General features: G+C 46.5%; 1 protein-coding gene across 3 annotated transcripts in view; it reads left to right on the forward strand.

Annotated features, from left to right (window-relative positions):
* The first annotated feature begins 1,569 nt into the window (after window positions 1-1,569).
* Window positions 1,570-26,234, forward strand: part of DNAJB6 (DnaJ heat shock protein family (Hsp40) member B6) — a 55,710-nt gene continuing 31,045 nt past the window's right edge. Inside the window, exons 1-5 of one of the 3 annotated variants that reach the window (XM_067747592.1) lie at window positions 1,570-1,728; window positions 18,411-18,502; window positions 20,632-20,741; window positions 22,647-22,706; window positions 23,510-23,620. In XM_067747592.1, coding sequence (XP_067603693.1) covers window positions 18,438-18,502; window positions 20,632-20,741; window positions 22,647-22,706; window positions 23,510-23,620 — 346 coding nt within the window. In that variant the 5' untranslated portion in view covers window positions 1,570-1,728; window positions 18,411-18,437. Of the gene's footprint in view, window positions 1,729-2,015; window positions 2,064-18,174; window positions 18,313-18,410; window positions 18,503-20,631; window positions 20,742-22,646; window positions 22,707-23,509; window positions 23,621-26,234 lie in introns of those variants that run through there. The other 2 variants (XM_067747595.1, XM_067747593.1) reach the window with 2 other exon arrangements.

The raw sequence follows: 26,234 nt of genomic DNA on the forward strand, positions 1-26,234 counted from the left end.
GCAAATTTTTACAAATGTTATTCTTTGATCACAGATAAATTTCGCAGTAGAGCAGTAACTGCTAAACTGTCTCAGTTTAGCAATTATTCGGGACCTTCACCTTCGGTTCCTGGACTCACAGGTGGGCTTGGCAGGATGTGTGTGCGTGCACGCCTGTGTCTACAAATTTTCTATCACTTGCACGTTTTGCTGGGGAGAAGTCCATGCCTTTTGTCAGTTTCTCTGAGAGGCCATAACACAGAAGAGCTGTGATTTACTGAGTATCTCTATGTGCCAAGCACGGAGCCAAGCACATACAATTAACCTTCACATGAAGCCTTTATCCCCATTTTACACACGAGGAAACAAAGTCACAGAGCCTCCCTCCTCTTCCAGACATCCTGCAAAACACAGATTCGTCACCACCTGGCTTCCCTTCCCTGCCAGGTAACAGCCCAAGGCCTTTCCAACTGTCTTCCGAGGCCAACCAGCCTCCCCACGTCTCTCCAAAGGCCTTGCACTCCAGATCAGATCCTTGCGGTTCCATGTTGAAGCGACTTCCACTGGAGTAGCGTTTCCAGCAGCACCGCTATCTGGGCTAACGCTAACTTTGGAATAAGTCTTTAATCTTTGACGATCTTCTCTGTTGTCCGCAAAGAGCTCCTTAAATATGGAGCATTACCTAATTTTCAGGGTGTTTGTTCCCCCGAAACGCCGAGAGACGCCTTGTTGGTACTGGTTGGTTTCTCTCCTGACACAGTTAACTCACTGCACTGGCAGACGTTTTAATAAATAAATATTTATTTATTTTTTGGAGGAAGACCAAGCTATTTGTGGCTAGTCTACTATTTAGACTCCAAGTCTCTGTGCTGTCTGCATACCGAGGTTAGCTCCCAATTGCGTTACGTAGGGACTCATTTAAATGTGAGCTGTCACACGACAGCACTGTCAACGCCGGGAGGGAAAGAAAACCCCGGGGACCGGCTGGCAGGTAGGGTTGCGTGCGGCGGAGCCAGGTGCTTAGGCGCTGCAGGAAATTCCAGCCCCGCCGAGGTCATCTCAGCTTCACCAGGAGTTGCTAACACCCAACACCGCTGTGCCTCCCCTGACCAGGGATTTCTATAACCTACCAAAGGAGGGAACGAAGAATTGACTCCGAATAAAAGTTTTCTTTTGCTAACTGGTCACGTGCTGGTCACCTGCTAAGAAGTAGGTGCGTAACACAGGGAGGGTTTACACAAGAAACGGCTCCTGAAAATACGGTCTCTGATCTCAAGTGGGAAGAACAAGACCCACGGCCCCCCCCCCCCCCCGGCTCTCCAGGGTCCCAGGCGAAGGGCGGGTCAGCGGCCCACCCCTTGGGCCCCGGGGACACCCGCCAGCCGCGCAGACCCACCGACAGGACCCCACGCGCACCGCCGTTAAGCGCCGGCGACGGGGCCTCGACTGCGCACGCGCGCTGCCCGCTGCGTCCCGGGCCACGCAGAACCTTCGGGAAGGCGGGGGCGGAGGGGGCGGCCGGGGCGGGGCGCATGCGCGGCGTCAGGGCCGGGCGGAAGTGTCGTAGCCGCGCCGCCGCCGCGTGACGCACTTCCTGTTTGTTGTTGGAGAAAGGAGAGAAAGGAGAGAAAGGAAAGCGCGAGGACCGTTGCAGCGCAGCCGCCGCCGTCAGCCGCGCCGCAGTGTCGGAGCCGAGGAGCCCCGGTCGCCGCTCCGCCGCGCCTTACGCCGCCGGCTCCCGTGTCCTCGGTGAGGGCCGCCAGCGGCCGGGGGGGCGGGCCCGGCAGCCCACCTGACCCGGGCCCTGGCCGCGGCGGGCCGGGGGCCGGGCTTGGTGTGAGACCGGGGTTGGGGGCGCGGGGGCGCAGGGGGCAGGCCGGGGGCCGTGTGTGGGGCCGGGGTCCAGCTCGTTCCTCGCGGCCCCCTCCCCCGGTCCCCTCCCCCTGTCCTGGGGGGTCCTCTCCTCCCCGCGTCCTGGGGGCCGCGCGCCGGTTGTTGCGGGCGGGGGCGGCGCTGCCGCGTGGGAGGCTGGGTTTTCACTCGGTTTTAAGGCCCCACATAGACGGCCTTGAAGCCAGGAGGAGGTAAGTGTGCAGGAAGAGTAGAGGTTCGTGGGAGGCCGCGCTGCCTAGCGCGGAGACCGTGAAGCGGGCGGGGGACGCGAGGCCGCGTGTCGGGAACTCCCCGCTGGCTTCTCCGAAGTGTGTCGGAGATGGAAAGGAAACGCCTGGCTTTCGGCCTACTTAAAAAGCCAGTTTGCTGGGTTTCGCTTCGGGGTGCACCGCAGTTTATATAGCTGAAGTTTCTGTCAACTTTTGCCCAAGTAAGGAAAGAACCGACGCAAGAAGTGGAAATTGGAAACTTGTGTTGTCTCGCGAAACGTTTTCAGAGCGTGTGGGTCGCTTGTCGGACGTGTACCTCTCCCGGCTACGCGGAAAGGCCACGGCGGTGGTGAAAAGATCTCACCACCACCCGGGGGGCTGCCTGGGAAGGGTGGACTGAGCGGCGCCCTTTGTATTCTCAGCGTTTTTAGTTCCGTTGTGGATTCGCAGTAAGACTTTATGGCTAGAATCTTGTAAGGCAGGTAATTGACTTAGTGGAAGAGTTCGGCCGAATGACCGAAAAAGGAAAGAGAAACAAACTCTTAGCATTTGAACTTGTGTGACGCTCGTTCAGGTTTTACTCTTTTTCTTATAGTTAGGCACATAGGAATGTTTTCACGATATCTGAAAGGCATTTTGTACTTCTTTCCTCCGCCCTCTCCCTAGACCACACCCTCCCCGGATTCCATCTGGGAAGTTTAATCCAGACTGTTCCTGATTCCAGAGACCTGAGCTCCTGTGAGTTTAGGAGTTGAGTATTTGTACGGGATGTAGTAGAAATATGAGTGCCCTTTGTGCATACTATCCAGGGAGCTGTGGAATTTTGGGGGTTATGCAGAGTCATGAGTTTGGGGAGTGAATTGGCTCGGTCTAGGTGTGGATGACTTGACAGGAAGTGGGAGGAGAACAAAAGGGGATGAGAAGTTGGTTTTTGAGATTTACCTAAGCAGGCTTTGTGTGGTGCTGTGCAAGACTAGGAAGTTGGGAATTTAAGGGCTTTCAAAGACTTTGACATGTGTTCAGCATCCTCTTCAAAGTATCAGTGTTTTACATTTTTCATGACCTCTAAGTGGTAGATTTGGAAAGTATTTCTGGCTGCAGGACAGAGACTCACCTGGAGGGCTGGGGTGGCATGCAATCGCTTTCCTCTTCAAGCAAACCCATTATTTTTTTAGGTGTTAAAATCCAGGGTAGAACCATTTTCCCTTGTATCAGCTCTATTTTGGACAATTCCAAACAAATATAATTGTACTCCTCACCAGCAACGACAGTTTTCAGCCTAGCAAACTCAAATACCGAGTTTGGGATGGAATGGTCTGTGCATTTTGTAGTTTTAAAGTGGGCACGGTTATTTTCAGTCCGGCTTTTCAGCATCGCAGTGTAATCCTGAGCGTGTCATCTTAGTGACGTTGGTGTTACCTCTTGCTTTCCACTGGGGTGCAGTCTGTATGACTGCGTGTTCAAGGTCAGCTGCTACCTTGGTTAGCGCTTAAAGGATGATTAGATGTCACTTCTGGTGTCTGTTGATAAGGATTGAATGAATGCAGTCAGCCTTTTGATATTTTAAAGAATTTTTAGAAAACTTTTTTTTTTTTTGGCCTTTTCACTTCGTTGGAAATGATCTAGAATTTAGGATGGTGTTCTGTGTTAAAATCTTTTTTGCTTAGAATTTGTCCAGGACACCACCCAGTGGCGAGAGCAGGTTAACTGCAGGCTTATTAGTGAATTAGGAAGGGATCAGTGGCAAGATTTAAGAAGTGCTGTAGTTCCTCTTGGGTGAACAGAATTTGAGAGAACTTCAAACTTGAAAAAAGTGAGGTAAACGAAGAAAAGTGAAGTTGGTGAAGGTAAGAATAGTGTATAGAAAGACAGTTTTGAAGCCTCATTGGAGAAAATGGCTTCTGGATATGTCAGCTAGAAAAAAATTTGAGGCTTTTATTGTAGATTATAATGTGTTTTTCAAACTTTTATATTTTTAGGGAGACATACAAAAAACAGTTGCTTCTTTTTGTTTCAGTATCCTACTTAAGAAAGAAGTAAATTTTGGAGAGTGTGCTTTAGAGTGTGAGCTCGCACCTGTCCATTCTTTGATCAGAGGATAAAACTTTTGTTTCTGAACTGAGTAAATCTTTTTAAAAAATACGTGATTTTTAAGGTGGGGGAAATTTCTGAAAAAAACAATGAAAGTAGTAGAAGGGTTGCAATGTACATCAAAGTAGAAAAGGTTCTAATTTATATTCCTCACCTTATTTCAGAAGTTATGTTGTTTAGGCATAGTTTGGTTTTCTCTTAAAATTGTTGTCCTATATAAAATTTGTAAGGACTTAGGCCATTTTAAGTAAAAGGTACCAACCATTGCATATGGCCGTGAGGCAGCAGAACTACTGGCTGTATGTCCTAATACTCCAGGTATTTTAGGGTTCCTAAGCTCACTTGCAAGGATCAGTTGTCCCTGGGATGGTGATTTCCTCGTGCAGCATGTGATTCTATGCACTCTGAAATTTTCATTCTGCCTTTTACCAAGAAAGACATTTAGAGCTTGCCTTGTGCGTGTGATGGCGCACTGGGGCCTTCCTGTGAGGTCCTTTGGGCAGGCCTGGAATTTTAATTGTGTGTGTTTGTGACTGTGGCATTGTCCTGGACCCAGAGTACTCAGAAAATATTGGTTGAATTGGATCCTTTTTCCCGGTTTGTCTGTTCCCTGATTACTCTCTGTGGTTAATAATGGAATCCAGCGTTTAGGAAGGTTGGACAAAAATACAGATAGCATACAAATTCAGTTCACAAGTACCAGGACTGAGTACTTGGCATGTATTATTTTATTTTAATGAAATGAAGTTAGTCATGCCTCCACGTGCCTAATAGGTGATGATTGCCAGTTGAAAGAATGGTCTTGGATCCTGAGTTATAGAGGAAATAACTTCTCTTGTTTGTTTCTTTTTTTTTTAATTTATTTTTGGCTGCGTGGGTCTTCGTTGCTGTGCGTGGGCTCTCTCTAGTTGTGGCGAGTGGGGGCTGCTCTTCGTTGCGGTGCGCGGGCTTCTCATTGCGGTGGCTTCTCTTGTTGCGGAGCATGGGCTCTAGGCACGTGGGGTCAGTAGTTGTGGTGCGCAGGCTCAGTAGTTGTGGTGCACGGGCTTAGTTGCTCCGAGGCATGTGGGATCTTCCCGGACCAGGGCTCGAACCCATGTCCCCTGTATCAGCAGGTGGGTTCTTAACCACTGCACCACCAGGGAAGTACCCCCCTTGTTTGTTTCAGGAATGCTTTAAGGCATATTGAGTAAGAATGAACTATAAGTAGATGACTTAAGTTCATGTGATAAGGATTGGTAGTTCACCTCTGTTTGTCCCCCTACCTCTGTGTGTGCGGGGAATTCATCAGATAATGAAATGACATATAGGAAATGTGGCCACATTTATCATTTATTTTTCTTTAAATTTGCCTCCTTCCATTCCATTAAGCAAGTAGTATTGCAGAAAATTAGTTTCATGACACAACATGAATTCAACATTTAAATGAAGATCTTTACTTTGATTTGTCTTTTTCTAAGTTAGAAGTAATGAGTATTTTGATTTGCTGGTTTTTTAAGCTAAAGACAGGGAATGTCTTCAATGGACAAATTGCATTATGTAAAACCGTGTGCAATATAAATAGCGATCTATGGGGTGGATAATAATGAAAAGCTTTCTGGAAGGAGGAAGGTTGTTTTTCCCCCTTCAGCTCCATTTTCAATATGGAGTCTCTTGGATTGGGAAGGAATGAAGGAGGATTTTTATTGCAAGCAGAGCAAGGTTTCTTAGATGTTAGGTGGAGAGATAATTTGAGAACAGACTCTTGGGTGGAAAGATGGTTATTTTTAAATTTTTTCAATCTTTTTAAAATACTCGGTTGTGCCAGGTCTTAGTTGCGGCTCGAGGGCTCCTTGGTTGCAGCAGCTGGGCTCCTTGGTTGTGGCGTGCGAACTCTTGGTTGTGGCATGCGTGTGGGATCTAGTTCCTTGACCGGGATCAAACCCGGGCCCCCTGCCTTGAGAGTGCGGAGTCTTCACTGCGCCACCAGGGAAGTCCCTATTTTTAAATCTTGTATTTGGCTGCGCTGTGTGGCATGCAGGAATCTTAGGTCCTCCACCAGGGATCGAGCCCATGCCCCCTGCAGCAGAAGCGTGGAGTCTTAACCACTGGACCACCAGGGAAGTCCCAAGATGGTCAGTTTAGCCCAGGTACACAGCTTATTTGTGTGCGTGGGCAGGGTTTGGGACAGAGTAGCCAAAGGTCTCAGGATTACAACAGTCATGTTGGGCACGTATATTCTTTTTTTTTTTAATTTTAGAATTTTATTTTATTTATTTTTTTATACAGGGAACATATATTCTTTAAGTGTTGTTAAGAACATGGGGCATGTGTAATGACTTGGAAATTCCCCTTTAGATAACTCATTAAAGTCAAAATTTTATAACTTAAAAAAGGGGCCAGTTAAGCTGTTCAAAAAACTTGGGTTCTTAGAGCTGACGCATCGTGGAGCACCTCACACTCCAGATGGATATTTGTGTCTGTCACCTGAGGTGCTTGTTGAAAATCGTCTATGAATATTTCAAGAGGAGGGAAGTAAACGCTTCTGCTGAGCTGTGGCCATTTGAAGTTGACTCTACTCGTCCATGCTGACATGCTCCACGGGGTGGGCGCCGCCTCTGATTCTTCCTTTTGTTGTAGAAGTGAAAATCCTGTTCGGATTTCTTGGGCTGGCAAAAACGAGGTATTAATGTGGGTCTTTTTAAAAGGTGAAGTGTTGTAAAGAGAACTCTGGAAAAGCGGGGGACACCTGTATCAGTAAAGTGGTTAAGGGGTAAGAGACTGTGCAACGACTGCATGTTAGAGATGATGTTTACACTTAACGACCACCTCTTTGTCAGTTGTGGAGAAAACTGTCTAGGCTCTCTCCTTCCAGTGTACCTTGAGATGTTAGCTAGCTATGATATGAAACCGTAATGCTTGGTAAGTACATACAAGTATTCTTAGTTTCATCATTTATAATTTTATTTTTGGTTTTGATGTACATAGTAGTAGTTCAGGTACAGGCAGACCTCGTTTTACAGCGCTTCTCTTTATTGCACTTCTTAGATACTGCCTTTTTTTACAAATTGAAGGTGTGTGGCAACCCTGCATCGATCAAGTCTGTTGGTCCCATTTTTCCAACAGCTTTTGCTCACTTTGTATCTCTGGGTCGCATTTTGGTAATTCTCGCAATAGTTTGGATTTTTCCATTATTATGTAATGGCGATCAGTCATCTCTGATGTTACTGTTGTAATTGCCTTGGGGCCCTGAAAACCCCGCCCAGCTAAAACAGCTCGTGTTCTGTCTGCTCCACCAACCTGCCATCTCTCTCGCCCTCCTCTGGCCTCCCTGTTCCCTGAGACACAACAATGTTGAAATCAGGCCAACTAATAACTCTACAATGGCCTCCAAGCGTTCAAGTGAGGGAAGAGTCGCATGTCTCTCAGTTTAAATCAAAAGCTAGAAATGCTGAAGCTGAGAGAGGAAGGCGTGTGGAAAGCTGACGGGCTGAAGGCTAGGCCTCTTGCTCCAAACAGCCACGTCGTGAAGGCAAAGGAACGTTCTTGAAGGAGATTAAGGTGCTGCTTCAGTGAGCACACGAATGGTAAGGAAGCAACACATCCTTATTGCTGTTGAGGAGAAAGTTTCAGCGGTCTGCATAGACGGTCAGACCAGCCACGACACTGCCTGAAGCCAAAGCCGAATGCAGGCCAGGCCCTGACTCTCTTCAGGTCTGTGAAGCTGAGACAGGTGAGGAAGCTGCAGAAGAAAAGCTTGAAGCCAGCAGAGGCTGGCTCACGAGGTTTAAGGAAAGAAGCCGTCTCCATAACAGAAAAGTGCAAGGCGAAGCAGCAAGTGCTGACGCAGAAGCCGCAGCAAGTTACCCAGCAGATCCAGCTCAGATCGTTAACGAGAGCGGCTACACGAAACAACGGATTTTCAATGTAGACAAGAGAGCCTTCTAGTGAAAGATGTCAACTAGGACTTCCACAGTAGACAGAAGTCAATGCGTGGCTGCAGAGCTTCGAAGGACAGGCTGACTCTCTTGTTAGGGGCTAATGCAGCTGGTGACTTTAGTTGAAGCCAGTGCTGATTTACCATCTAAAGATCCTGGGGCCCTTAGCATTGCGCTCCGTCTACTCTGCTTGTGGAACGACAAAGCCTGGTTGACACCATCTGTCGACAGCATGGTATACTGTATATTTTAAGCCCACTGTTGAGGCCCACTGTTGAGACCCACTGCTCAGAAAAAGATTCATTTCAAAAAACTACTGCTCCTTGACAGTGACGCAAGAGCTCTGATGGAGATGTACAGTGAGATTCATGTTGTCTTCATGCTTGCTAACACAGCATCTGTTCCACAGCCCACGGATCAAGGAATAATTTTGACTTTCAAGCCTTGTTATTTAAGAGATACATTTTGTAAGGCTGCAGCTGCCATAGATTGCGATTCCTCTGATGATCTGGGCAAAGTCGATTGAAAACTCTGGAAAGGACTCACCGTTCTAAATGCCATTAAGAACATTTGTGGTTCATGGGAAGAGGTCAAAATACCAACATTCACAGGAGTTTGGGAGAAGTTGATTCTAACCTTCATGGATGACTCTGAGGGGTTCAAGACTTCAGTGGAGGAGAAACAGCAGATGTGGTGGAATCAGCAGGAGAACTAGAATTAGAGCCTGAGATGTGACTGAATTGCTGTAATCTAAGGATAAACTTCCACAGAAAGCATTGCTTCTTATGGAGAGCAAAAAAAAGAAGAGGTTTCTTGAGATGGAATCTGCTGCTGGTGAAGATGCTGTGAAGATTGTGGAAATGACAACAAAGGATTTAGAGTAGGACATGAGCTTAGTTGAAAAAGCAGCAGCAGGATTTGCGAGGATTGAGTCCAAGTCTGAAAGAAGTTCTGCTCAGGGTAAAATGCTACCAAACAGCGTTGCATGCTGCAGGGAATCCTTATGAAAGGAGGGGTCGGTTGATGCGGCAAACTTCATGGCTTCGTTTCAAGAAATTGCCACGGCCATGTAGCCATCAGCATGGAGGCAAGATCCTCCACCAGCAGAAAGGTACTGAGAGCTCAGGTGATGCGTAGCATTTTCTTTAGCAATAAAGGTTTTTAAAAAATTAAGGTATGTACATTGTTATTTTCGACGTAATACTATTGCACCCTTAGCAGGTATAATGTAAAGTAACGTTTTATGTGCACTGGGAAGCCAGAAAACTGTGTGACTCACTTAATTGGCTTGATTGTGGTCTGGAGCTGAACCTACAATATCTCTGAGGTGCCTGTATGTAATTTATAAGTATGTGCACATGTCCTGGGGAGGTGCACACTTTTCTACTCAAGTGGTCCGCACGTGAGTTTAGGTACCATGAGACTTAAGTGTGTGTTCTGAAACTCCTAACATTGAAGGCGAATAAATTTATTGGAAGAAGCAGGGTTTGTTTTTGTTTTGTTTTTTTTGGCCGCGTTGCGTGGCTTGCAGGGATCTTAGTTCCCTGACCAGGGATTGAACCTGTGCCTTCGATAGTGGAAGTGCGGAGTCTCAACCGCTGCATGGCCAGGGAAGTCCCAAGAGGCAGTTATTTTTGGTTAATGGGTATTAGGCTACTTAGTGGCTTTACTAAAGAGGCAGAGTTAAACTTTTTTGACTTGATTAGGCCTGTTTTGTTGGAAATTGCATAGATTAACAAACTAGTCCTAAGAAACATTCTTTTTCTTTCTTAATTGAAAATCTGAAGCATTGGTTTCCTCCAGCTTCCTTAACATACAGTAGATTGCGTCAGTGGGAAGTTCAGAACTTTGATAATGGTTGTTCGAAACGAGCATCTTCCCACTCCTCACCCAGATTCCCTTTAAGTCTGAATCGATTTCCCACACTGGTCCTTTCCAGGGTGGGTGCCAGTAGTCACACTGGGGGCTGAGCCCTGGAAATGGGGCTTGTGCGGCTGAGGGGCTGAGTTTCCAGTGCTGTTTAGTTTTAATGACTGTAGGTGTAAGTGACTGTGTTTGGCTTGCGGGTCAGGCAGCTCGGTTTGAGGTGGTGTTTGCCAGCAGCAGTTGCCACCTGCCTGAAGTCCTCGTGGACACTGTGCTTTGAAAAAGGCTCTGTCTGCGTTTCCACGCAGCATTCTGTCACAGAAACTGTGCCTCGTTTTCTGCGGCTGAGGGGGAGATGTGCTGACCCTGGGGTGCGGGGTGTGGAAGCGCGCTGCTCCCTCCATCCAGGAGTGATTGAGAAGGGAGGGCAGGTCGAGTGGTCTCAGTCGCCCGAGGGCCCGTGTGTTCTGGTGTCTGCTGTCCCCTGTAGTGCCAGCTGAGCACGGAGATGACAGGGGTGGAGGTGGGCACTGGAAGTGTTTGCAGAATCCAGGCGCTCTCTCACCCTCCAGCCTTACAGTTTTCTCTGGGGAGCAGGACACCTGGCCAGTCTTAGGGGCTAGGTGACAGCCACTTAAAATATTTAGAAATACTGAATTCTGTAGAGAAATTCCTGATACAAGTGTGTAAGTGGCTTTTTTGTTTTGTATTGTTTTTTTTCGCTTGTGGGATCTTAGTTCCCCGACGAGGGGTTGAACCCAGGCCACCAATGAAAGCATGGAGTGCTAACCACTGGACCGCCAGGGAATTGCCATTAGTGGCTTTTTATTTTGTGTAAAACTCCGGGGTTAGTCAAAAGTAATTTGAATGCAGTTAACCATTTTGTCAAAACTTAGATTGTTTCTTTTATGCCTGATTATTCTGAAGCAGCAAGAAATGAATTAATCTGCGGCTGACACTGCATGGTGGTGGTTGTGGGATCAGTACTGAAGCCGACTTCTCAGGTTTCCAAGGAGGTATCCTCGGGATAAGGGACCTCATTTGGTCCTCTGTTTCTAGACCTTGGGGTATTGTCACTTTATTGTCTCTAGAGCACGTTTTAATTTGAGTTTGTATTAAAATTTGTTAATCTTATTGGCACTGGTTGAATACTAAAAGGATACTGTTGATAAGGGAGCGTGTCCATAGCGTCCAGTGCTTGAGCCCTGCCCTCGTGGCAGGGCTTGGTGGCGCAGGCTGACTCCATAACCTCTTTCCTGGCCCCACTGTCTCCGTAGCCTCTCCCCAGCACTCTGTCGTACTTCCTTAATTGTATGTGCCTAACTTGTTTACAGGTTTGTTTTTTCCTAAACTTGATGACGTGGTCCCAAGAGTATCATGATTGTTTTCAATATTAAATTTATGTAGTGAAATTCACTCAGAATTACATCGTCGTTTTTACTGAGCGTGGATGCGTTGATGGTGTAACTGGTATCCCAAAGGGTCGGTCATTTGGGACGATGGGCCGCCACATCCAAGGTGGAATTTATGGGCAAAAGCTGTGAACTTCACTTGTCTGAAGAGCCATAGTCGTACAGAGTGAGTAATAGGAGGCAGGACAGTGACCGCAGGCTCAGAAAGACCACGGCTTAGCCAAGTCTATGTTGGTCATTGGGTTCTGGTGTTTCCTAGGGGAGTCGAGAGGGAGGGGGGGCTGCGGTGGTCTTACTTTTTGTTGGTGACGGCTGGAGCGTGTCCTCATTGTCAGTGTTGGGTTCTGGGTACCAAGGAATTGCAGCTCTGGAGCTTGCTCTCGGCCGGGACCAGGGTAGTGTTCTTAGGAGTTAACTGCAAAGAAATGTGAGGCTGTGTTAGCCTAGAGAGTGAAAACTGCATGAAGGTAAAGCCCTTGAATGTTTGAGGACATCTGTGTGGAAGAGAAATTCAAATGCCTTATGTAACCTGAACAAGGACCTAGAGGGACAGTTCCCTGAAGGCTCCACTGTTCAGAAAGAAGAGGTGGTCGTCCAGAGCTAAGGTCTGCGCCCGGAGTCTGTTGGGGCAGAGAGAGTGTGGATTCGTTAGTGTTCATTGTAGTGGGAAGGCTTTATGCGGTGGTTTGAACTCGGTTTCTTAAAAGGTCATTTTTGTTTAACAAGATCGGGTTGATGCTGCTGGGCCAAGTCTGTGCTTTGAGAATCACTGTGTTGGGGGGTTTCAAGATAATAGTGTTTTCAAGTTCTGGCATTTCTTCTGCATTTGTCTGCTGGAATTCATCTATAAAAAGAAGGTTGGCTCATCAGCTATTTGGTTTCACGTGTAGTTTGCATAGGAAAGGCAGTGCAATAAATGCTTAATGTTTTTAATTTTATTGCTGTTACGTATGCTTTTAAAAAATTTCTTTATTTTTTTTGGCTCCGCCTTGTGGCTATGCAGGATCTTAGTTCCCTACAGTGGAAGCTCGGAGTCCTAATCACTGGACCCCTAGGGAAGTCTCTGGTATGTGTACTTAAAATGCACAACAGTCGTTCCAGTCATAAGAGAAATAAGTAGTAGGGATTTGATGTACAATATGAGAAATACAATTAACACTGCTGTGTGTTATGTGAAAGTTAAGAGTAAATCCTAAGAGTTTCCATCACAAGGAAAAATACTTTTCCTGTGTCTTTTATTTTGTATCTATATGAGGTGATAGATGTTCTCTAAACTGATTGTGATAATCGTGTCATGACGTACGTAAGTCACATTGTCATACTGCACACCTTAAACATGCACAGTGCTCTATGTCAGTTATATCTCAATAAAACCGGAGGGAAAAAATGCATGGCAGCCATTCTTTTTGAAACTCAGAATCCCTTCTGATCTGTGGATGTTTCATCAATTTTGCTCCGATGTCATTTTGACATGGTTGCACATATTTTTGACTGACTTTTGAACTTTTTACTTTGAAACTACTGTATATTTACAGAAGAGTTGTGAAGATAGTACAGGAGTTTTCCTGTATACCTCTTACCTAGCTTTCCATAACATGACAAATGTAACCCTGGTGTTTATCAAAACTAAAAAATTATGTGGGTACAGTGCTGTTAACTACAGACTTTATTCACATCCCACCAGTTTCCCCCCAAAGTGCTTTTCTCTCCACAGACACCAGCCCTGGAGCCCAGATGGCACTTAGTTATCACCTATTCTTAGTCACCTCCAAGCTGGCCCAGTTCCACAGTCGTGTTTTTCTTGACCGGGCCTGTGCTTTCTGCTGGCATCTTTACTTTGTTGATTGACAGCATATCCTGGGCTCATCCGGTACCTTTGCTGTCCCAGACCTAGCATTAGCTAGCGCAGTGAAGTGTCATTCCGTGACTCCCCAGGGGAGCCGACCGTGTCCTTTAGAGCTGGTTTGTTTGCTGCTGGACAGTAGGTAGTGTCTGTTGTGATAGCATCTGCATATTTACAGCTCATCTTGGCTGTGAGAAGGAGGCTGCCACAGTATTTCCGAGTAGGGTATCTGGTGCCACTGAAGATCAGGAGAAGTGAAGGGGTTTGAGGTATTTTGCAGGTAAACCAGGCAGAACAGTGGATTAGTTTGTTGTGTGTATGTGGTGGCGTAGCAGTGTCGGTGATGGTGAAGGTTTCCAGCCACGCAGCTTGGGGCAGAATTAATAGGGAAAGGCCAGGTGTGGGAGTGAGGAGGGCCGGGAGTTAAATTTGGTCATGTTCTATTCGGGATGTCTTGTCAGACGTCCAAGTGGCTACGTCAGTAGCCATCTGTCTGTTTGTGTCTGAATGCCAAAGTGAGATCTACGATTGGAGCTAACATCAGGGAATCATTGCTACATAAATGGTATTTAAATAACAGTGTGGATGAAAACACAGGAGTAGGGCGAGAAGGGGGCTTTGAGCCCCCGGCGTTCCCACTGTTTATTCACAGGCTGATTGAGGGGAGCAGGCTGGCAAGAGGTACGCAAACCAGGAGACTCCACAGCCAGAAAGCCCCTGGGTGCTTACGGCTTTGGGAAGTCAAACAGCGTGAGCCCTGAATGTGCGCGTTGGACGTTAATTGCGGAAGCTTTTCCTTTTGACTGTAAGTCAGAGTCAGCTTCAAGTGGTGGGCTGGCTGGAGCTGGACAGGACTGTAGTGAAGGCAGCGTTTGTGTCCAGAGTTGGCTGCAGACTGGGCGTCTGATGGGCCTCACTCAGTTCATCTGCATTTCCTTCTGAAGTCTCCATTTAGAAAGGGAGAAAATAGCCAGCATCCCAGCGTGGCTTGTGTCCCAGGCGCTGTTAATTGATGACGCTCACGTGCTCCCTCAGTCCCCGTGACGGTCCTGTGGGACAGATGAATCTTCCCGGGGGATGTGTTAGGTGGTTAAGCGGTCACAGCGTTCACCACTTGGCGGGCACGGCCAAGTCGAAGCCCATCTCGCCATGTCTGCGCCGACTGCGTTGAGGTTCTTGCTTTTCGCCACGATTGTCTGCACAGACACTGGCACATTATTGCAAATATAGGACAAATCGATTGGACTTAGGAGAACATGAGCTTTGAACTGGGAGCAAAGATGTCTAAGCAGTGGCATCTGACACACTGGTGACCTCTGGTCACATGTGGCTCAGGCAAGTGGTTCAACTCTTAGGAGAGGGCGGCTTCATCCTGCGACTTCTCTCCTTGTCCCATTGGTGACAGTGGTCTGGTAAGGTTTCCCCGCATTTTTGACACTGCTGGGCACTAAGATGTCCCCATGCAGCAGTAAGTGGAGCTCAAAAGTGAAGATACCCGCAGGAGTTAATTACTAGCCCTTTGCAGTGCAGATGAAGGGGTGCAGATTTTCTGCTGCTTTGCGGGTGTTCTTGCCAGTGTCAGGTTTGTGGTTCCAGGAGACGTGAGGTTGCTGTGCTCCTACGGGCCGTCTCTTCTGGGTAGGAATTTCCAGGCTCACTTTGCCTTGTGCATCTTGCCTGCCCGCCCCAGGAGTTTGAATTGTTTTTTGTCTCTCGAAAGAGTGTACAGTTGATCCCTGAGCAACGTGGGGCTTAGGGGTGCTGACCCCTTGCAGTTGAAAACCTGTGTATGACTCTTCGACTCCCCCAAAGTTAAAGTCTATTGTTGACCAGAAGCCTTACCGATAACAAAGTTGATTGATTGGCATGTACTTTGTATGTTATATGTATTATACCACTGTATTCTTACAGTAAACTAGAGAAAATATTAACAAAGTCATAAAAAAGAGAAATTGCATTCACAGTATTGTATTTATTGATAACATAAGTTTACATCATATTTTTACAAGATGAATTGTCTGTCAGTGTGACAAAAATGAAAAGATAATGTGAAAACAATTCACGTTTGTTTATAGATATGATAATTCGTACATCGCTAACGAAACAGCAGCAGTATGATTGCTTTACGGTAGCCTAGTGTAATCGATAGGATTGCTTCACGATAGCCTAGCCTATACACTAATGAATGAATCATAAAATTTTTATGACATACAGTATTACACTCATTCATAATACAGTATTGGAAACATTGTTACATTTTTAAAAAACCACTTGTGATAAGCTGATACTGGAGGGAGAGACATACTGTGTGGTTATGTAATTCTTTGAAAGCAAAGTTATAGAACAAAAACTAAAATGTTACTAATTTTGGATTAAATATCACTCACCTTATACCTATGTAAGGATGGACTGGTGTATATCTACATTATATCTTTTTCATTCGTGGTTTACCTAACTTTTTCTTAATTTTTTCAGTATTTCTAGGCTTCATGGTTCTTCTGAGTTTTTTCAGATTGTTTCAAATCTCCAAAAAATTTACCAATCTTTATTGAAAAAAATCTGCATACAAGTGGACTTGTGTAGCTCAAACCCATGTTATTCAAAGGTCATTTGCAGTTTTTTTAAAAAATTCAATTTTAATAAAATTAACATGCACGATGCACATCTTAAACTTACCCAAGGTTGTATGTCAGTTGTATCTGGATGAAGCTGGAGAAGCAAACCAAATTCAATTTTAGGATATCTTTGATCTTAATTTTCTTATTGTTTTACTAAAGTATTTGAATTAAATGAGTTAATGTTTATAGAATACTTAGAATTTAAACACTTAGAATTATGCCCACTATACCTGTTTTGTTAAATTTAAAAAATTTTAAAGTCCTGTTTTGTGCTTTCTCACAAAGATGCCTGTGCACTCCTCCCTCTCATTGATAAGGTTACATTTTATTTTTAAATTTTTATTAAAAAAAATGAGATATAATTGATTTGAGACATTGATTTCAATCATTTACGTCTTGCAACGGGATTGCCACCTGAGTTAGCTAACACCTCTTACATTATGAAATCAGCATTTTTTTTTTTTTTTTTTTGCGGTGAGAACGTTTAAGATCTAGTCTCCCAGCAACTCTGTGTATATGACACAGTATTGTTGGTGGTAGTCACCACGCTGGGTGTTAGATCTCCATAGCGCATTGAAAAATATCCACACTGGTCAGACGTACACAACGTGGGTTGTAGAGATACTTGTTTCTCCAGCACAGCTCTTTTTGCCTCCCCACCCTGGAATAGTATTTGGTGGTTTTGGAGCTTGGAAGCATTGCAGGTTAATGAAGGTAATGGGATTCCATTCTGCAGTTCCAAGGCTTAAGGCTTCGATTCTCAGGGGTGTTCCCTTTCCTCTCTCTTGCAGTTCAGTGGACAGTTTTTCTCGTCTCCCTTTCTTGCAGTTACAGCCTTTTGAGGAGACTAAATTATGGATTTTCATTGCAGCCATTAGTGCCACAGAAGCAAGTCTCGTCCTGAAAGTACAGCAACAGCCCCGCCCCCTCGGGGTCACCGTTCTTGGTGTAATTAATTCTCTGTTTCTGGCACTTTTAACTGCTTCAGCTCAGCTGGCTCTTCAGAGGTGTTGGTTGGGTTTTTACCTAACATTTCTAGAGATTTTGAGGTAGTAGGAGGGGTTTCTATTTTTGATTCCCCTGTGGTATGTTTGAGTTGTTTCTTGCACGCAGTCCCTGGACTGGCATGGAGGGGCCTTTTTCTCTGTGTTCTTCCTGACCCTTGTATGTGGAGTCCTCTGTAAATGTCCGATGAGGGCTGCACAGGCTGACGTGCGCACCTACGTGCTGAGTCGTGATGCAACAGATTCTTTTTACCATGGGTTGCTCCCCAGTGTTGAAAAGTAGGAGTATAATACAACGGTGCATCCTGTTTGAGATGGGGATATTTCCCAGTTGTGACATTACTTAACCCCAGCAGAGTGGCCTCAGGGAGGTCGTGATCTCATGTATTTGTTTACAGTCAGAACATTCCATTTGAAAATCTGTTCCTAGAATTTGGGGGAAGGCTATTGAAAGCCTAGCTTCAGTTTTTTTTTTTTTTAAACTACGCTAATGGTTTTTTGTTTGGTTTTGTTTAATATTTATTTATTTAGGCCGTGCCAGGTCCTAGTTGCGGCATGCAGACTGCCAGTTGCGCCATGCAGGATCTAGTTCCCCGACCAGGGATGGAACCCGCGCCCCCTGCATTGGGAGTGTGGAGTCTTACCCACTGGACCACCAGGGAAGTCCCCTAGCTTCAGTTTTGAGCACAGCTGCTTGATAGAAGAACTTTGCTTTATTGGGTGAAGTTACTTTGTACTCTTGTGTGGAATAGGCCTGTTTCTTGTAAGTTTTTGGTCACTGGCTTGATGAGGTGACTTAGTCAAATGTAAAGAAGTAAATTCGTTAGACTTCACATCTTAAGAGGGAGCAGATGTGTAGGTTGTGTTCAGTCTGTGGCACCTGAGGCTCGATCCTCGTAGTGGCGGTGGAAGCAGCAGGGATTCGTCATCCTGCGCTGTGTAGTGATGGGGAGAGCGCACCGCAGGTGTGCCCTGAAGGCCTGCTTTTGGGTGCCCTCTCACTAGGACTGCCAGCAGGGGCACCGTGTGTTTCTTTTCATGTCTGACGGATGGGCATGGGAGGCCAGAGGGGCAGTTACAGGAATAGCCCTGAGTCAGAGCCAGGGGCTGTGGGAGGATGTTGGCTGGTCAGTAGCAAGGGCTGCCCGGCTGTGGAAGGTGTCTGCCGTTCCTGTGTAGCGTCCCCAGGGCAGGGACAGCATGTTTGTCAGGTGGCCGCAGGCTTGTCCAGTGCCTGGCACAGGAGTGCAGGGCGTGAGGAGGGGACCGATGCTCTGGGCTGCTCAACAGGGGCCTGGCAGCTGGTGGCCGGCGGGCCCCGAGGCTGGTGCAGAGTCACCTGTCGGTTTTATTTAGTTGAGACTATTCTTAGCTCATTTCAGAGCGTTTTTTCCTACGTCGGGAAGGGTCTTAGGGTGTGAGCCTTGGAATCGGCTCCCAGATGAGGCCCCGGCCCAACAGGCTGGTGGTTAGTGCCCAGGCAAGGCGACACCCCTCACCCCTGCTCTGTCCGCCCCTGCCCCCAAGATGAGCCCAGCCTTGGCAGTCTTGTCACTGACCGTGGATTTCTGATTGCAGGACTCGTTTCCAGCAGCCGGTTAAAACATGGTGGATTACTATGAAGTTCTAGGCGTGCAGAGACATGCCTCAGCCGAGGATATTAAAAAGGCGTAAGTAATCGCACTTCTGAATGCGTCAGTCTGTGCACTAGTGTGCAGGTCTTTTGCAGTGTACCTTTATATCGCCCCTAGAAACGGCACTTCAGGTGGTGTGAGTCTCTGACTGCTGCAGGCTAGTTTGAATTGTAGACAGCATTTAACAAGTTAGCTTTTGCCTCAGACCTAGGCCCACCTTACCACCTGTCATTCAGGGAGAAGAGGGCACTTGGTTTCCTCTGTCACTTTGTCTGGGGACAGTGGATTCCATTTCTGCTGGAATCAGATCAAAAACTTGCTGAGGATGTGAAATCAGCCCAAAGAACTTTGATGCTGGACTTGGAAGTGGAGCTGCCTTGGTGCTCGTAGGGTTGTCGCCATAACATCCTTGGTGTAGTTGCTTAAAGATCCCCGTTGCATGACCCTGTCCTGGTCCACGTTCATGCTTGAGCCTAGCACTACTGTCTGTCCTTGCTGAACCTTTGTGACCAGGGCCTGGCCCACGGGAGGCATCTGAGGCAAGTCTCAGGTCATGGGCAGCTCTCAAGGTAAACTGGGATCGATTCAGTGTTAACGTACAGCAGAAGGTTGATAGATTTTTTAGCCTAGCTCCAGACTAATGCGTAAGCCTGGAATAATAGGGAATCAGTTTCCGGTTTGTGTTGTAGGAACTAGCTTTTTAAGGCTTAATGAAGTCTATACTACTAGACTCAGTAGGTGTGCAGATGGAAATGAAGGATTTTTGAACCAGGTTGTTCTTTTAAAAATGCTCAACTAATTCAGCAGGTTGACTGCTGTTGGGCATACCTGAAGGTGCTTGCAGAATATCCCTGTGTCAGACCTTGGCCAAGAAACAGTGGGGACCAGGCGGCCAAGGACGTACCTTAGAGCTGTGTCACCAGTGGGCTGTGGGGTTCCTCACACTCGCTCACGGTTACAAGCAAGAACAGTTTGGTACAGTTGGAAGTAATTGTACTGTTCTTAAATAAGTGTAATATGTGCACAGTACTTATATTAACTGATGGAAAATCATGCCTGTGTTGTGCCAGACACGATTCGAGCACGGTGTCTCTGGGTGACTAAAGCAGTGGAGTGCAGAGGCGAACACATGGTGCCCCGTAACTCGCTGTGTTACACCTTGAATCTGAAGGAATCCAGCAGCCTTTCACAAGGCGTAGATAACTGAACCTTATTCTGGACGCGTGTACATTTCTTCACTTTCACACGAGCATGCTAGTGCAAACCAGTTGTTTTTTCTCTCTTTATCCTTTCGTAGGGTTTGTCATTTTTAAATGGAGGGTTTGTAGCAGCACTTGAGGGGTTTTGGTCTGCTACTGCATGGTTAGGTCCACAGTGATTTAATGATAAAGTACTGTTTTATCATTAGATTCCAGCTTTAATCCGATTTTAATAAGTTAAGCTGAGGTTTTTGATTAAAATGCTGAAATTAAACTGAACCACAGCAGCCTTACATTAATAACTTGCCAAGTGTTAGAAGGACTGTTCGGTTCGTATTCTAGTCTTAGATTTTTAAGGAGCACGCCCTCTCCCCGTCTCGTGCCCCCCCCGCCCCGAAATGTGTTTAGCTAATTAGAAAAGAGGATTTTTTTTGTTATTTGGAAAGCATGTACTTGTTAATGTTAATTGGAACCATGGAGCAGACCGACCTTGGTCATGGAATCTTTTAAGTGAATCTTGAATTCAAATCTGAAGTCGTGAAAGATGCTGGAATATTCCACTGTGCTGTGGCCAGTGGCCCACCTTCACCCACTGATGCGAAAGTAATGGGCTGGTCAGGCGATGGGGACATAGGGATAGGGCCAGTCACGTTGGCTCCTTCCTCAGGGAGCAAGGCCTTTGTCTGCACACGCTCCATTTTCTCAGCCTTAGCACCATGAGTGCATGCTGCCCATACTTTGGTCCTCACACATTTTAAAAACTTTTTTTATCTCTAGATGTGGGTTTGTATTATGCTGTCGAGTTTAGAACCTTTTTTTTTCATTCTGGCAGAAAGGGAGATGTTACAATAGAGACTAAGGTTAATCTCGCTAGTTTGTAGCTGTCATTTTTTTGCTTAGTTATGTTTGAAAGTCCACTGGCTTTCTGGACATTGGATTGATCAGGACCCTTTTACTCCTTTTAAGATATAGGAAACTGGCACTGAAGTGGCATCCAGATAAAAATCCTGAGAATAAAGAAGAAGCGGAGAGAAAATTCAAACAAGTAGCCGAGGCGTATGAGGTGCTATCGGATGGTGAGTAGCCCAGCGTGGGGTGCGCCCTCCCCAGGGCCTGCGGACGGAGGGGTGGCTGAGTGAGCTGTGGGACAATGAGAAGGGTCTTTCTTGTGCACACTTGACATTCCTGTTCCTGGCAGCCACCTGGTAGGTTAGCCGTGAGTGCTGTGGGCACCCTGGCCTCTAGACTTCTCCTAGGGTGGCTCTTTTAAAGCAGTCCTGACCCCTGGTCTGGGGACTGACGGGACAGGTCAGGTCGCGGGAATCTGTCTGGGTCACTGTGGGTGCGGTGGAGGCCACCTGTGTAGTTGGTGTCGTGACCTCTCATCCCCGTTGCCCTACTGAACACCCTGTGTGAATGTGCTGGCTTCTGCTTGAAAGGATCTCCTGCGCGTCAGGAAATCAGGCATCACGCGTACAGCTGAGGTTCAGGCTTCGCAGCTTGTAGGTTTCCCTCCCCAGGTCTAGAGCTTAGGTATTGAATGGAACTGAAAGTCAGATCTGCTGGCTTAGTTTCAGGGGTCATGCGGAAGGTAGCTGTCAGCCAGATAGATTCCCTGGCTTCTTGGTAAGAGAAGCGTTGTGTGTGGGCCGTGTGATAGGGAGAAGACTGGAGAACTGCTGACACCACCTTGCCAGGAAGCAGTACAGGAGAGCCTGGTATGAGTCGAGGCGGAGACTGTAAAAGATGAGAGGTGGACTCACCGGCCACAGGGAGTGGACCCTTTGCTCCAAGTGTCACTACATGTAGCCAGGTTCACTGTTAAAAGAGAGTTCTGATTTTAGAACCAGCTCCATGTGAGCGTCACCCGTGTTGACAGCTGACCATCTCATCCCGTGGTGACACCCGTGTTGACACGGGACCATCTTGCTTATGTCCTAACAGCCCCTCCCACTTTATTTTGAAGGAAGGCCTAGTCGTCTTATTTCACAAGTTGCTTTTGTCCTTGTTGTCCTTGTCATTGTCCTGGTGTTCGTGTGCTGATTCAGCACTCCCAGATCTGCGGATTTCACGGACCAGGGACACTAGAAAAATGGAGGACTAAAGTCAAGCTTGATTTCTGGTAGAAAGAGAACCTTTAAACTCCCATAAAGATGCTGCTTTTTTGTTTTTTTGGTGAGGGGGAGTGTGTTTTTCACGTTCTCTTATTCAGCCTTCAGTCCCAGGAGTTACCTTCACAGATAGACAGTTACTGTTCTTACAAGTCTCTGATGACCAAAAACGGGCTGTAGATGCTTTGCTTCTACACTTGCTTCCCCGTAAACTCCTGTTATCTTAGCACACGGTTTTGTAGGACGTGAGATTTTAGGGGGACGCACATTGTGTATCAAAAGAACCTGTACGTCTGAGCAGGGCTGCATCGTAGTTGTCTTTATTCTAGAACACAAATGATAAGATGACCAGGGATAGTAGACCATCATCAAGGCTTGGGTGGGCTCTTGCCTTAGACCAGGGTGATCAAGCTGTAGGCTTTGGGTTGGCTCTTACTCTGGCTGTTACTTAGTTCGTCTCCTTTCTGACCTCACCAAGTCCCTGTCCTGTTCCTCTTTGTGCCACAGATCTTATCCCCCAGTTGGACTTTGTAGTAAGAAGGTACATGTGTAGGGTTGGAATCGTTTTGCAACTCTGTGGTGGGGTTTTGATGTAGTATTCGTGGGCGCAGTGAGCAGTAGAGTGAAATAAATGTTTTAAACTTTACAGTACTTAAAAACATTTCGAGTTGTTTTTAAGGGAGAGAAGCACTTAGATGTTCCCTCTTTTGCCTTTTCATCTACAGTAAGGGAGGCCTAGCTCTTTAAAATTGATCGTGGAAATTGAGAACCACAGCGGGTCTTTGGGTTTACAACTTTGGAAACACTTTATTGAATTTTGAGGGCAAAGAACAACTTGGTCTTTACTGACTTGTCTTTTTAAATTTATAGCTAAAAAACGGGACATCTATGACAAATACGGCAAAGAAGGATTAAACGGTGGTGGTGGAGGTATGTGTGTACACGTTGGTCTTTCTCTTGGCCTTGTAGTGACAAGAGGAGATGGTCTGACGGCAAAGGGTCTTATGGGGGTTCAGTGTGTTATTCCTCTTGGACACTCATGTTTCAGTAAATACAGATGCAGCCTGGAGGGTGGGCTGGATGGGGGAAGGGAGGAGAAATTGATAACACGGAAAAAGCCTATTAAAAATCTCGTTATACTAGGAAGTGTATATTGGTGTACATTTTGTAGATAGGAAGTACTGTAAAACCTCACGTCATGAGTTGGTACCCTGAGAGCAGTACCTGGTATGTCAAAATAGCCTCAGGGTTTAAAAAAACAGATTCTTTCACCAAAGTAACTGCCTCTGGTGGTGAGGCCTAGACGTGTGTATTTTTGATGAAAAGTTCCTGCAGTGATCTGCTGTCCTGCCGGCTCCACAGTGAGCATTTAGACATTCACGCTCCAAACTGACCGTACACACGTATGAGTGAACGTTTATGTGCTTGGCTTACATGAAGTTTCACAACAAAGAATAAAAATAGTGTAATACTGTGTGCTGATGACACATTTAGAGATGGTGAGACAGCCCTCGGGTGCTGTGTGCAGCTCAGGAACGCTGACGTCCAAGCACATTTCCCAGCTCTGGGCTCAGGTGGTTGTGATCTCGGTAGGCCTTGAGAGAACCTCAGGTTTATGAAATATTTTCCTTTTTTAGATCATGATTTATACTGAAATATAATGTTCTGTAGACAAGTGATTGTGTGTCAGCTGCGAGCAGGAATCCGTAACAGAGCTGTGCTTGCTTCTGTAGGTGGAAGTCATTTCGACGGTCCGTTTCAGTTTGGCTTCACATTCCGAAACCCAGATGATGTCTTCAGGGAATTCTTTGGTGGAAGGGACCCGTTTTCATTCGACTTCTTCGGTAAGTTCATCATCTGCGTCATTGGTTACATGATGTGTCCGTGACTCACGAAGACAGACATACCCGTTCTGTTTAATCACAGTTGTAGCTTGTCCTTAAACTTGCTGTCTGAGCAGTGCAGGAGTTTAACTAAACCCCTTTTCCTTCTCCCTTCAGAACACTTTTCTGAATTTTACACCTTGCGTCTTTACATAATAAAGGCTTTAATGTACTCATTTCCTTGGCTGTGTTTGGCTCTGCTGAACTACCTCTGCAGTGGGAAGGATGTGGACACTGGGGGCTCAGAAATGCTGTTCCTGGTCGGACAATGAATTCTGTGTGAACTTGCTGTGTAATAGTCTGGTTAAAAACACTAAGTATCGAGGCAGATATTGTTCAGAAGACATTTGATCTATAAACGTGTTTTTGTTTTTCTAATTGTGGTGTTAGGACTATTGAGTTTGCAGTTTTTGAAAAGAAAGGACACCTCTAGAGCAAGGCATCACAGATGTTCGTCTTTGAGCGAATAGCTTTGCCAAAGGAGACCGTCCTGCTCTAGCTGCTGTTTCATTGTAGGAGAGGGTTTCCCATCCGCTGCACCTCTTGGTCCTGGTGCCCGACTAGAGGCACAGTGTCGGGAGCTCATGTTAGGGTCTGGTGTCGGGAACGTCTGGTGTGCTGGGCGACTCGAGAGGTCAGGGTTCATTCAGCGTGTGCTGCTGAGGCCACTGTTGTCTTTGGCTCCTGGAGGGGGAGACATACCCTGTGTTTGCTCCCTTCATTGCCTGGAGCCTGGTTGAGAAGACTGAACGCCACCTGCAGCCCCTCAGGAGGGAGACAAGAACAGCAGTTCTGTCTGCAGCTAACACGGGAACCAGTGGATCCTGCCCGTCGCAGGCACGAAGAGGAGTAAGGCGCTACCGTGTCTGGTAGGTGTTGGGCCTTTTACATGGCGCAGTCCTTCAGTTTATTTCAGATGGGGATTCAGAGAGACTGTCCTTATTTATTTATTTTAACATCTTTATTGGAGTAAATTGCTTTACAACGGTGTGTTAGTTTCTGCGTTTCCTTATTTTTTTACTGTTGTCTGGCTTTACTTTTTAAGAAAGCAGCTTATGGAGGAAAGGTGTGTATGTATAGTAGCGTATGTTAGCGTTTTCACGGACAAATGTAACAACAAAAGCTAAGCAGGGGAGTGTTCCAGTGGGATGGGGGAGGAGACTCTCATCTTTTTTGAAGACTTTATTTTTTGCATTAATTACTGCTACCATAAGCAGAAATATGTATTGGGAAGGCTCCCTATAGATATGATACGAAACATAATTATGTCCTTTATTAATTTTCCCTTATATTGGTAAGATATCTTACTGTAAGAAAAACACAGTTTTAATGATCTTTCCCGTCTTAAAATTACCTTGTGTCTCATTACAACCTTTAGCAAGCTCCAGATGTGTTATTTTGGGGGAGCAGGGCAGTGCTGGGTGAAATTGGCCCGGTCTCTGCCACCTCGAGCTGCGATGGGGGTGGCAGAGAAGGCAGAGCAGGCTGCCCTTGCCAAAGGGCTGTGGCGGCGGCTCACACACGCTGCTTCATCACTTCCAGGGCTTCTCAAGGGAAGAGGCCCTTAGTGCTTGAACAGTAGCCAGGTTTTGTTTTCCTTGGGAGAAAAATCTGACAGGCCAGGCTTTCTCATGGAAAATGATTTTCCTTGAGCCGCTCTTTCTAGAGTGAGGAAGTAGAGATGATAGCCAGACGTGGGTGAGTTAAGTAGCATGTGGTTTTCACCCATCGTGAGTACTGATCTTCACACCTTCTAAATTGAGATTCGTGTATAGAAAGAAATCTTTATGTGCGTATGTAATTGGCTTAGAAGAGTTACAGATTGCAGGACGTACGGTGGAAATTTCTTCCGTTGGATTCAGAGTCCAGTTTAGGAGAGACCTAGTCTTCCTGTAGCTCTAGACTCTCGGGACCTCTGTTTGAGATACTGCGTTGCTCACGTTGTAGCACTAGGCGTTTCCCGTATGTTTCTCATGATTAGTGTGGCAGCGATAACTTGTCCAGTCCATTCTTGTAGGTGTTCTAGGTGACTTCCATTTTTAGGCTCTCAGGGTTTACAGACAGGAAGAGAATCTGCGCCACGGCTACTGCATGTATGAAGTAACAGTGCGGCCCGATGGCGGTATGTTCAGTGCAGATCCGAGTGAACGCAGGGTTGGGGGTTTTCTGCTTTAGCAGGGATTTAGTGGGTGTTTCTCAGTATCCAGATCAACCGGGTTATAACGTCCATTTATAGTGGGTGTGTTAGTTTTTCATCTTAATTTTTCACACGGCCAACTTTTTTCCGCTCCCGTTTTCCAAAACAAAAAGAGTAGCTCAGAACCTGTTAAAAGACATCCTGAGCGTCGCTTTGCGTTCATCAGAGTATAAAACTCTGACTTCAGACTCCCCAGATGAAAGGGGGGGAGACTTGAAGAACCAGAGCTGGTGGGAAGGACTGAGGCCTGAGGGGTGCTGCACAGACTGCCACGCTGCAAGGAATGTTATGTGGTGGGAAGAGGATGTGGGCCTGCAGGCCTGCAGATAGACGCAAGCCTCCTTGACAGACGCCTTCCCAGAGAGGGAGGGGAAACCA

This window comes from Pseudorca crassidens, chromosome 8 (assembly GCF_039906515.1).
Source record: "Pseudorca crassidens isolate mPseCra1 chromosome 8, mPseCra1.hap1, whole genome shotgun sequence".
NCBI classification, from domain to species: Eukaryota; Metazoa; Chordata; class Mammalia; order Artiodactyla; family Delphinidae; genus Pseudorca; species Pseudorca crassidens.